The 12,177-nt window shown below is 42.8% G+C and overlaps 1 protein-coding gene across 2 annotated transcripts in view; it reads left to right on the top strand.

Annotated features, from left to right (window-relative positions):
* The window catches only part of ESD (esterase D), a 54,979-nt gene extending 43,789 nt beyond the window's left edge, over window positions 1-11,190 (top strand). For both annotated transcript variants that reach the window (XM_040425454.1, XM_040425453.1), the window contains exons 8-10: window positions 10,306-10,404; window positions 10,597-10,764; window positions 10,981-11,190. In XM_040425454.1, coding sequence (XP_040281388.1) covers window positions 10,306-10,404; window positions 10,597-10,764; window positions 10,981-11,061 — 348 coding nt within the window. In that variant the 3' untranslated portion in view covers window positions 11,062-11,190. The remainder of the gene's footprint in view (window positions 1-10,305; window positions 10,405-10,596; window positions 10,765-10,980) is intronic.
* The last annotated feature ends 987 nt before the right edge of the window (window positions 11,191-12,177 follow it).

The following is a 12,177-nucleotide window of genomic DNA, read 5'->3' as shown; positions in this document are numbered from 1 at the left end:
GCGCCGCGGCCGTACCTGTCTTCAATCGGCGCAGGCGCACTGAGAGGCGGCCGCTCGCTCGGCCGCTTCATCCTCAATGCGCCAGCGCCGGGTGTAGATGTGACGTCATCGGCGCATTGAGGATGAAGCGGCCAAGCGAGCGGCTGCCTCTCAGTGCGCCTGCGCCGATTGAAGACAGGTACGGCCGCGGCGCAGGCGCCAGATTTTGAATGCTAACAGGCAGGGCCAGCAGAGAACGATTCCGTTCCCTGGCCCTGTCAATCACAATGCGTAGGGGGGCGTCTTTAGGATCGGAGGATGCGGCTGCTACCAGCAAGTAGCCGCCCTACTTGCTGGTAGCAAGGTAATTTGCATATTTTAAAAGCATGTTTTAAACAAAATCTACAGGACCAAAATGATTAATTTGATTATGTAGGCATAAATCGCAGTGTGGGGATTATAAGTAAGCAAAAAAAAAAAAAAATAAAGGTTTAGTGGGGTGACAGAAGCCCTTTAAATGTTAAGTTTTATTTACTATATATTCCCTTAATTAACATTGTGAATAGTTAATTCTCAAGGGAATTGTATAGATTGCCATTACTTTGACAATTTATACATCCACACACATTCCTAATCACTATGTTCTAGGACCCTGCTGCAGGGCGGAAACCAGAGATCGTACATTACATGAAATATTAATGGATTCTGTGTGCCTACATGCTGGATATTTCTGGTGTTTTCAACCAAATGTGGTCCAGATTACCATATTTCCAGCACCAGTGCTATCTGATCAAAATGCATAAGATCTTGATGGACTTCATTGTTAAGCTGGCCACCTCTACAAACCACCCCACCCCACATACTATCCAACTGCCCTATTCTTCTCTCCTCTGCCATCTGTTGTTGGGGGAGAGTCAGGATTCCCCTATACACATTAGATAGTCAGACGATCCTAACGAAATCGGCAGGGTTGGCTGACATTACAGTGTATGGTTTACGTTTGATTCAGTCATGGTAATGGACACTTTGAGGGAGATATATCAAAATTGCTGCAAAGAAAAACTGGCTTTAGTTTCCACTAGGAACCAATCAGATTGATCCTATCATTTTTCAAAGGTGCTCTGAAAAATGAAAGGTTATATCTGATTGGTTGATATGGGCAACTAAACCAGTTTCCCTTTGCCCCAGCTTTGATAAATCTTCCCCTATATATGTTAATGGACAGAGCTTGGCTCTTTTCTCCAATCCCAGAGACTTCAGCCAATGGAGAGGTGGTTGCTCTCCATTGAAGAGTATGGAGAATGCAGAGGTTGGGAGTCAGCAAATGGAGGTCACTAGACCTGTTGTCCTATTGTGCAATTATGGCATATCTTGTAAATTGCCACAGTTTTGGGGTAGTCTTTTTATGCAGGTGATACCCTTTAAAGACACATTTTACCTGTAAAAAATAAAATAAAAAAATCAGTAGCTTATGGTAAAACGTGCAGATTTTGACTGCATATGACAGTGCTGACGGGTGTATACACCCTCATACAACTGTCCACAGACCTGTGTCATTTGGGCATGACCTGCACAAGTTTCCAGCATCTGAAAGTAACGAGAAGATTTTCCATTCACTGACCATAGATAATAAATGTTCAGTCACTGGAATGGGGGTTTTGAGTTTCCTGGAATGGTCAAGCTTGTCCTCTGCTTCTCCATACAGACTCATAGGACACTTTACTGTGAATAAAGGGTGTTTATGAGGATCAGTCCTGTCAAACTAATGTGATGATTCTATGAGACACAACTTCCAGACTGGACCTAGGTCAGTCATGGGATGTAATTATTGATTTGTCCAACGCTTTACGTATTATGCTGTATGAACAGTACGTACATAAAATGAGTGTGTAAGGCTGAGTGATAGAAAACAGAGGGTGGTTATTAACGGTACACACTCAGATTGGGTCACTGTCACTAGTGGAGTACCTCAGGGGTCAGTATTGGGCCCTATTCTCTTCAATATATTTATTAATGATCTTGTAGAATAAAATAAAAATTTTTGCAGATGACACTAAACAGTGTAAAGTAATTAACACTGAAGAGGACAGTATACTGCTACAGAGGGATCTGGATAGATTGGAGGCTTGGGCAGATAAGTGGCAGATGAGGTTTAGAAGGGTTTTCTGAGATATGGATGGTCTATCCTCACGATAGGTAATCAATATCTGATCTGTGGGAGTCCAGGTCTATTTGAAGAGACGCAGCACTCCAGATGAACGCTGTGGCTTCTTCCTTGACTAGTGATGTCACGTTAATCACATGGCCTAGGCGCAACCTTCTCAAACAGCTGATGGGGGTGCCGGGAGTCCTGAGTAGGCTTGAGCCAATCGACCTTCCGATCATAGATTTAAAATAGCAATCTGAAGTGGGGTTTGGTACCAAGGTACCAGCCAGTACCAAAGCCATTTTAAATATGCAGATATGAATAAGTAGTAACTCACCGAAGTCTCCACAGAGCCAATACATTTTAATGCTGTATGCAAACATTAGAAGCATTAAAATCGAAGTATTTGAATGAATCGACTTCGGATCTATGATTTGCTCAAGCCTAGTCCTGAGGATAGGTCATCAATATAGAATACCTGGATAGCCCCTTTAACACTGATAAATGTATGGATATCTAATGGTAAGGGAAAATATAAGTCACAAGTACAATAATTAAAGAGAACCTGTCTCTTCAAAAATGCATCTACACCCTCCCCAGCAGTACCTCATAGTAGCCCGCAGTCTGATAATAATCATATGTTTCATCCTGTAGTCTGATGCTGCATAAACTCAAAAAACGCTGTTTTATTCTCCATCAGGAGAGGTCAGGCAGGTCAGCTTGAAGTCAAGGGGGCAGCCGCAAAAGGGGACGGTTAGGGGGCGCGGTTACCTTGACTTCAAGCTGACCGGCAATATAGCGCTGATCGGGAATAAAACTGCGTTTTTTGAGCTCATGCAGCATCGGACTACAGGATGAAACAAGATTATTATCAGACTGCAGGATACTACGAGGTAGACAAGAAATAGCTCTAGTAGCTTGAAGTACTGAAGTTGCCCCCCCATTATTATCAGCAGCACATCTCTGATTACACAGGGAGATATGCTGCATTTGTTTGCTCGTTTATCGACTGCTCGATCATACGGGACAATTATTGGGACTGAGTCTTCCTATGAACCCCTGTTCCTGAAAATTGGCCAGAAAATTGTGGGGTCTAATAGGACTTTAAGTTACTATGTCCACATTTGGTGATTAACATGGCTTCCCACACATCTGTGGCCAGCGTAATCATACCGCTTAGGGTACTTTCACACTAGCGTTGATCTTTTCTGGTATTGAAATCCGGTAAACGCGTCAGTTTTGTCCCAATGCATTCTGAATGGAAAGCAATCCGTTCAGTATGCATCAGGATGTCTTCCATTCTGTTCCTTGTACGTCCCTTGCAGCATGCTGCGGTATTTTTTCCACCTAAAATCCCGGAACACTACTGCACTTGCACTTAATTTCCATTGAAATGTATTAATGCCGGATCCGGTTTTCCTGTCTACACATGCGCAGTTCTTTCTAGCTTTGAAAAAATTTAATACCGGAAAGATGGATACAGTATTTCAATGAATAAGTGTAACGCAGGGCTGCCCAACCTGCGGCCCTCCAGCTGTTGCAAAACTACAACTCCCAGCATGATCGGACAGCCTACAGCTATTAGCCTACAGCAAGGCATGGTGGGAGTTGTAGTTTTACAACAGTCGGAGGGCTGCAGGTTGAGCATCCCTGGTCTAACGGGAAAAAAAAGTTCCCAGTTTGCATATGGATTTCCGGATTTTAGATTCTTCTAACACTAGTGTGAAAGTACCCTAAGTCCTCTCCATTATCTGATGTGTGATGACTCAGTCCTTGTTTTTACATCTCCTGCTGATCAGCTAACCTCTTCTCAAGTACGTTTTGCCTTTGAGTAATTAAGTAAAGGGCATTGATGCTGTAGAAAACATTTCATAAAGTTCAAGTACACAGATGAATAGGGGGAGGTGTACTTTTATAGAAAACCTCATATAACCAGAAGAGACCTTATAGGATCCCTTCATTCATATTTTAGCATGTTTTCTTTAGTAGAGAACACACATTGTGAAGGATAGCACATGGTTGGATAAAAAAAAAAACTCCTGTTCTTCTTGAAAAAGTATAGGAAGATGTGGCACTCACCGATCTGATGGTAGAAGGCCTGAGGAAGCATGTGCTGGAACAAAACAGTCGTTGCCTTTCTTTGCATACTGCAGCTCTGATTCCAGTTCATCCCAAAGGTATTGGATGGGGTTTAGGTCAGGGCTCTGTGTGGAACAGTCAAGTTCTTCCACACCAAACCCAAACAACCATGCCTTTTATAGACCTTCCTTTCTGCACTGGGGAACATTCATGCTGGAAATGTATCTTCCCCAAACTGTTCCCACAAAGTTAAAAACCTATAATTGTCCAAAATGTCTTGGTATGGTGAAGCCTTAAAGGGATTCGGTCATCAGAAATGAGCCCTATAAGCTAAACATATGGCGATGTCCCTTGTAAAACACAGAATCCTAAAGTGAGTTTATCAAATGCCCCTGTGGCTCTATATTCCTAAAAAAAAGCGGTTTATATCACCTGTCAATCACTTAAAAATGTGTCCAAGGGGACGTCTCATGGTGAAAGGTGCCCGGCTGCAGCCATGTCGTTTAGGTGCCCAGAGCCGCCTTCTCAGCTGAAATCGCCGCTCTCCCTTTCATGCGATCTGCCTACCTCACATCATCACTGCCTCTCTAACCACCGCTCTCTTCATCCAGATCCCGCGCGTGCGCACTAGGTATATCCTGATGCGCCCGTGCGGACTACTGGCAGCGGCCTCGTATAGCGAAGTGCGCATGAGCCGGCCAGCGCACTTCGCTCGAACCTCCACTGACTGCCCATCCCAGCCATCCAACCTCCTACAGCCTGGTTCAAAGCTCGCGGGATCTGGATGAAGCGAGCGGTGGTTAGAGAGGCAGTGATGACGTGAGGTAGGTGGATCACATGAAAGGGAGGGCGGCGATTTCAGCTGAGAAGGCGGCGCTGGGCACCTATATGACATGGCTGCAGCCGGGCACCTTTCACCATGAGACGTCCCCTTGGACACATTTTTAAGTGATTGACAGGTGATATAAACCTCTTTTTTAGGAATATAGAGTCACAGGGGCATTTGATAAACTCACTTTAGGATTCTGTGTTTTACAAGGGACATCGCCATATGTTTAGCTTATAGGCTCATTTCTGATGACAGAATCCCTTTAAAGGGATTCTGTCATGACATTTTAGGCCTATAACCTAAACATATGGCCAGGTCCGTCCAAATAGCATGAATCCGAAACTGTACTTATTAAATGTGCCTGTGGCTCTATTAGCACATAAAACAGGTTTTTATAACCTGTCATTCACCTACCTAAGGTGCCCAAGGGGACGTCGCTTCATACAGGGTGCCCAGCTGCAGCCATCTCCGTCTGGTGCCCAGCGCCGCCTTCCTCACCTCAGCCCCGCCTCCGCAATCGTCCGGTCCCTCTGCCAGATCCCGCGCATGCGCACTAGGCATAACCTGAGGGACCGGACGATTGCGGAGGCGGGGCTGAGGTGAGGAAGGCGGCGCTGGGCACCAGACGGAGCTGGCTGCAGCTGTGCACCCAGTATGAAGCGACGTCCCCTTGGGCACCTTAGGTAGGTGAATGACAGGTTATAAAAACCTGTTTTATGTGCTAATAGAGCCACAGGCACATTTAATAAGTACAGTTTCGGATTCATGCTATTTGGACGGACCTGGCCATATGTTTAGGTTACAGGCCTAAAATGTCATGACAGAATCCCGTTAAGATTTCTGTACTCTGGGACTAAGGGGCCTAGGCCAACCTCCAAAACCTCCACCAAACTTTGCAGCTGGCACAATGCAGTCAGGCAGGTAACGTTCTCCTAGCATTTGCCCAAAATAGACTTGTAAGACTTCCAGACAGAGAAGCATGACTCATCACTCCACAGAACATGCTTCCACTGCTTCAGTGGCGACAGGCTTTACACCACTCTATCTCACGTCTGCCATTGTGCTGCTTGATATAAGGCTTGCAGACAGCTGTTCGGCCATGGAAAACTAAGCCACGAAGCTGCCGATGGACAGTCTTTGTGCTGATGTTAATGCCAGAGGAGGTTTGGACTCTGCACTTACTAAGTCATCAGAGCGTTGGGGTCTTTTATTCACTATGTGCCTCAGCACTCATTGACACTCATTGACCCCACTGTGACTTTACAGGGTCGCCTTCATGGATGAGCTGCTGAGGTTCCTAAACACTTCCACTTTGCAATATTACCCCTCACAGTTGATTGTGGAATATCTAGGATGGAAGAAATTTCACAATCTGACCTGTTTCAACGGTGGCATCTTATTACAGGACCACGCTGGAGTTCAGTGATCCTCCCAAATGACTGGGAAAACAGACTGCATAGCTAGGGGCTGGATTTTATACGTCTGTGACAATGGGGCAGAATGAAACACCTGGATTCAATGATTAAGAGATCTGTCCCAATACATTTGTCCATATACTGTAGTGTATCTACAGTGGTATTTTCATTGCTTGAGTCGTGCAGGCTCTGCAGAAGCATCAAGTAAGATGCTCTGCTTCCCTTGTGGTGCAGGTCTACTCAATACAGACAATAAAAGAACAGTAGTGACAATCCTATTTTAAAGGCTTTGTACACCTTTGGGGGCAATTTTGTTAAATTATTGCATTATACTTATTTTGAGCTAAAAATCATTTTTTCAATTGGTCTTTATTAACAATATGGAATCCTTTTTTCTGTACAGAGCTGACATGCTCTACTAGCTGCCTGTGGATTTTTTGTCCTTTCTGTCATCTGAGGAGCAGACTTCTTATCTGTGTTCTCTCACATCATAAACACTCATTAATCCTTTCAGCCCCGCAGGTTTTTTTTTTCTTTGGCGTTTTCGTTTTACGCTCCCTGCCTTCCCAGAGCCATAACTTTTTTATTTGTCTGTTCACATAGCCATATGAGGGCTTGATTTCTGCAGGACAAGTTGTACTTTCCAACGCCACCATTTAATATTGCATGTGATGTAGTGGGAAGCGGGGAAAAAAAAAGCTATTCTACCACATTTTTACGGGTATTTTACTTACGACAATCAATGTACGATAAAACGGACCGGTTACTTTTACTCTACAGGTCAGTACGAATACGGCAATACCTTTTTATATGTATAGTTTTTCTTGCGTTTTGATAGTGATAAAAAAATTCAAAAGTGGGAAAAAAAATCTGTTTTATTTTTTTGTCGCCCTATTTTGACCCTTATAACTTTTTTGTAATTATGTGTACGCCCCGCAAAAAATGAGCCCCCATACAGCTCCGATCTGAACTTTTCATTGATACCATTCTGGGATGTGTATGACTTTTTGATCACTTTTTATTACATTTTTTTGTACAAAATGAAGCGACCAAAAATGGCGAATTGCCATTTGGACGCTTTTTTATGTTTTGCTGTTTGCCGTATGGGGAATATATTTTTATACTATGGGCTTTTTCGCACATCGCGACACCCATGATGTGTATATTTTTTTTATTTTTATAGTTCTTTTATTTTTATTTTGGGTAAAGGGGGGTGATTTGAATATTTTTTATATATATATATATATATATATATATATATATATATAATTAATATATATAATATATTTTTACACTTTTTTTTTATAGTTCCTATAGGGACCTATAACATGCAATCATTAGATTGCTATTATCAGACTCCAATGCACTTGCATTGGAATCTATGATGATTTTGCTACTTTCCTATGGAGCCCTATTACAGACGGGGGCTGCTGCACACAAGCTCCGGCTCCGCCGATCGCCACACAGGGGAGCCGGATCCAGCGCAGGGCAAGGGAGAACATCGGAGCATGAAAAGCTACGATGCTAATATCAGGGGGGCTGTCTGGGTGAAATTATGGGTATGTCCGGGTTCAGCTCTGAATCCAGACAACCCCTTTAATATTTTTAATAAAGGCCAATTGAAAATATGATTTTAGCCAAAAATAAGTTAAATGAAATCCTGAAAAAAATTGACTCCAATGGTGTACATAGCCTTTAAATCTATTGGGAATGCTCACTACTGAAGTGGTCTCTTGCTTCTGAGGCAGATACAATAAACTAAGGCTACTTTCACACCTCCGTCTGGTATCTGCACAGACTGATCCGCACCTATAATGCAAACGATTGTATCCGTTCAGAACGGATCCGTTTGCATTCATTTTTTTTCATGATAATGCAAACAGATCCGTTTTGACTTACACTGAAAGTCAATGGGAGGACGGATCCGTTTTCAATTGCACCATATTGTGTCAGTGAAAACTGATCCGTCCCCATTGACTTACATTGTAAGTCAGGACGGATCCGTTTGGCTCCACATCGTCAGGCGGACACCAAAACGCTGCAAGCAGCATTGTGGTGTCCGCCTCCAGAGCGGAATGGAGGCTGAACGGAGGCAAACTGATGCATTCTGAGCAGATCCTCATCCATTCAGAATGCATTGGGGCTAAACTGATCCGTTTTGGGCCGCTTGTGAGAGCCTTGAACCGGATCTCACAGGTGGACCCAGAAACACCAGTGTGAAAGTAGCTTAAGGTGTTTTAAAAAAAATTGTGAGTTGACTGAAATCTTGCAGTATGCCCCTGAGCATTTACAGTACAGTAACATGTCCTTGATGTCATCACTGTGCAAACCCCAAAATATATTAATCCTTCTTACTGTTTCTTCATTGCTTGAAAAACATATCTGGTAAATACACGCATTGACATAAAAAATATATATACATAACGCACCTAGATAGAAATGTCGTATTGCTGCAAAACTCAGCTATTCAGTTGTGTCCCGGGCAGATATGTAAATGATTACTAGTGTCGTCTGATTAGACACTGGGTCTTGCCACAAGAGGGCATAAAAAAGCTTCCCCTGCTGCCCTATAAAAAGGCTTTCAATGGCTACTTTTGGATATTGTACCTCTTGGTGAGAAATCATTGAGTGCAAGACATGCCTCTGCGATGCACTCAAAAACATTTTGCCCAGTATAGACTTTGAGAGGGCACATCATTAAACTGAGAGAAGCAGGATGGTTGTTTTGACAAATTGCCTGTTATCTAGGCTGTTCTGACCTAGCTGTTAGTGTTGGGAGCAGTGATTACGAGATGGCAATGCACACATGGTGAACGGGCACCAAGCCCCCACCAGTTGAGATGATCATTTGATCCACTGACAAGTATGAGCAGCTCTCAGTTTCATTCTCCACCATCCAGACACAGGTGGCACCTTCATTATACATCCCTGTCTCTGCCCGGACCATGTCCAGGTGCTTAGGTGTTATGGCTCGTATTACATGTCCTGCCATTGACAGCCAGCCACCGTCGCCTTCATTTCCAGTGGTGTGAACAAGAAACCTAGATTGTTACAGACTGGAGCTGTATTGTCTTTAGCTATGAATCCAGGTTCTATTGGGGATCCCACGACGGTTGGGTTGGAGTATGGAAGCCTTGTGGTGAGCGCATCATTCCTGCCTTTGCTGTGGAGCGACACATTGCCCCAACTGCTGGTGTGATGATCTGGGGAGCATCACATATGACGGTCACCCTTAGTAGTGATATGAGGGACACTAACAGCTCAGCAATATTTTAGGACATCTTGCGGTCACGTGTTGCCGCTCAGGGCTTCCAACTGCCATTTTTCAGCACAACAATACTCGCCCACACACAGCAAGGGTTTCCCAGGAATGTCATCTCCAGATTGCAGCACTTCCTTGTCCTGCCCGGTCTCCAGTTTTATCGAGCACTTACTGGACTAGCTGGGACACCAGCTTCAGCAACCTACGAGTGTGTAGGATCTACAGGCCAAATGTGCCGCAGAATACCATACAGAACCTGTATACCTCCATGCCCAACCGTATCTCATCCTGTATACAGCCTAGAGGTGGCCCCACAGGTGCTAGATCCTCCTTTCAATTGTACAGTTTTCTCTGATTTCTAATATTGTAATCACTTAATTACTGTATATCCTCATTACAGTCACACATATAAAGTTTCATTCGATTCCAACAAATCCTTCTTGGTGCATTATTATAATTTTTTTCACTGAGTGTACCATGGCCTGTAAAGGGGCAGCTGCTTTTTAGTGGTTTAGTATGAAATGTATTGTTATAGTCTCCATTGTAAGTTACATGTAATAACTACCAGTGAATTATATTTTACTGTCCTTTTCAGAGTGTTTCAGCATTTGCACCTATTTGTAATCCCATTCAATGTCCCTGGGGTCAGAAAGCATTTGGTGGATACTTGGGATCAGACAGCAGTAAATGGGAGGTATGTAGGTTTATGTTCATTTGTGTACATATTACTGTTCATATAAAAAAAAAAAATATATATATATATCTACTGTATTTACAGCTATGTACCTCTGCACACAACTCTCTTCTTTCTATTCTTAATCCCATTGTTTATATCCATGCTTTATACTTAAATATAATTTCTTAGAATTTCCTTTATATTTGTAAGGCATATGATGCGACTCATCTGGTGAAGACGTACTCTGGCTCACAGCTAGACATTCTAATTGACCAGGGGAAAGATGACCAGTTCCTCTCTGCGGGGCAGCTCTTGCCTGACAATTTTATCGCAGCATGTACTGAACGGAAAATTCCTGTTGTGTTCAGACTGCAAGAGGTAAGGCTCAGAAGTAAATGGTCACATTTAGTTTTATCAGCAGTTTTCCAAGCGCTCTGTGTGGATCCAGGATTTATCCTCATCATGGATTAGCATAAATGTAATTTCTTGCTTTGAATCCATACATTTCTGTTATGTTGTGTCGCTGCGTGAGCAGACATCACTACACTGACTGTATACATTGTATGGTTATATATGTTTTTCCTTTCTTTCCAGGGTTACGACCACAGCTACTTCTTCATCACTACGTTTATAAATGACCACATCAGACACCATGCAAAATATCTGAATGCTTAAGTTACTTCTAGTTAGAAGGTTGGTCCATAAGTGGCAACATCTGGAAGGTTGTGATTTCTATAGTAGATGGGTTTAATCATTGTTAAACAATGTGTCACTGTCCAAATAAAGCATAATTGTAAAATGAAACCTCTGGCTGAAAAGATATTGTACAGTTTAGGCCCCTTCCCACCCTAAAGCTGTCCCACAGGTTAGGTAAGCGTTGATAAGGAAGTTATAGTGAGTACAGGCTTTATCAGAGGGTTGCTGGAAGGTAGAGGGGCAGCTCCTTATCAGCAACTACCAGGTATTTGTGCTTAGGTAGGGTATCTATATTTCAGATCTATGTATATTTTTTGTTCAGAGGTTGTAGGCACTTGTAGTCTAATTGCAGAATAGAAAGATGTGCACAACGGGGGTCATTTATCAAACTGGTGTAAAGTAGAACTGGCTTAGTTGCCCATAGCAACCAATCAGATTCCTCCTTTTATTTTCCAAACGAGCTGTCCAAAATGAAAGGTGGAATCTGATTGGTTGCTATGGGCACCTAAGCCAGTTCTACTTTACACCAGTTTGATAAATGACCCTCCAAAGTCTCTACAATTTGCTTGTCAAAGCCTATAAGTAAACTGGTGCTTTTTCAGATCTTGATCTATAGAGGCGATAATGCTGATTTTGTCTTGAACGCGTAATAAAAATATTCTTAAATCGCTGAATGTCCTGCTGTCTTACTTAATGCCAGTCCTCCCCCTGCTGTCCTCATTTATTTCTTCACAAAATGAGTGTAATAAATATCTCCCATCAAGTCTCATGGTTTACAGGACACCTCTTCATCCACTAGAAGTAAACGATGAAGATTCCACCTAAATGGCTGCAAGCAGAGATCTTTACGACCAGGAGAAATTGATTCTGAAAGTATATTGGAAAATAGTATAACATTTCTTACACAGTGAATAACCACTGTGTGCTGAAGCTGTGGTTTATCCATGTAATAGAAACATAGAAGAATAATGCCCCATCTAGTTTACCTACTTTATATTATTTCTATCTTAGGATAGAGATAAATATTTATTCCAGGCAGGTTTATATTCACTCGCCTACTGTGGATCTCCAACCACATCTGCTGGAAGATTGTTA

Source organism: Bufo bufo, chromosome 3 (assembly GCF_905171765.1).
Source record: "Bufo bufo chromosome 3, aBufBuf1.1, whole genome shotgun sequence".
NCBI classification, from domain to species: Eukaryota; Metazoa; Chordata; class Amphibia; order Anura; family Bufonidae; genus Bufo; species Bufo bufo.
Note: the sequence above shows the minus strand (reverse complement) of the source record. Positions and strands in the feature narration are given on the sequence as shown.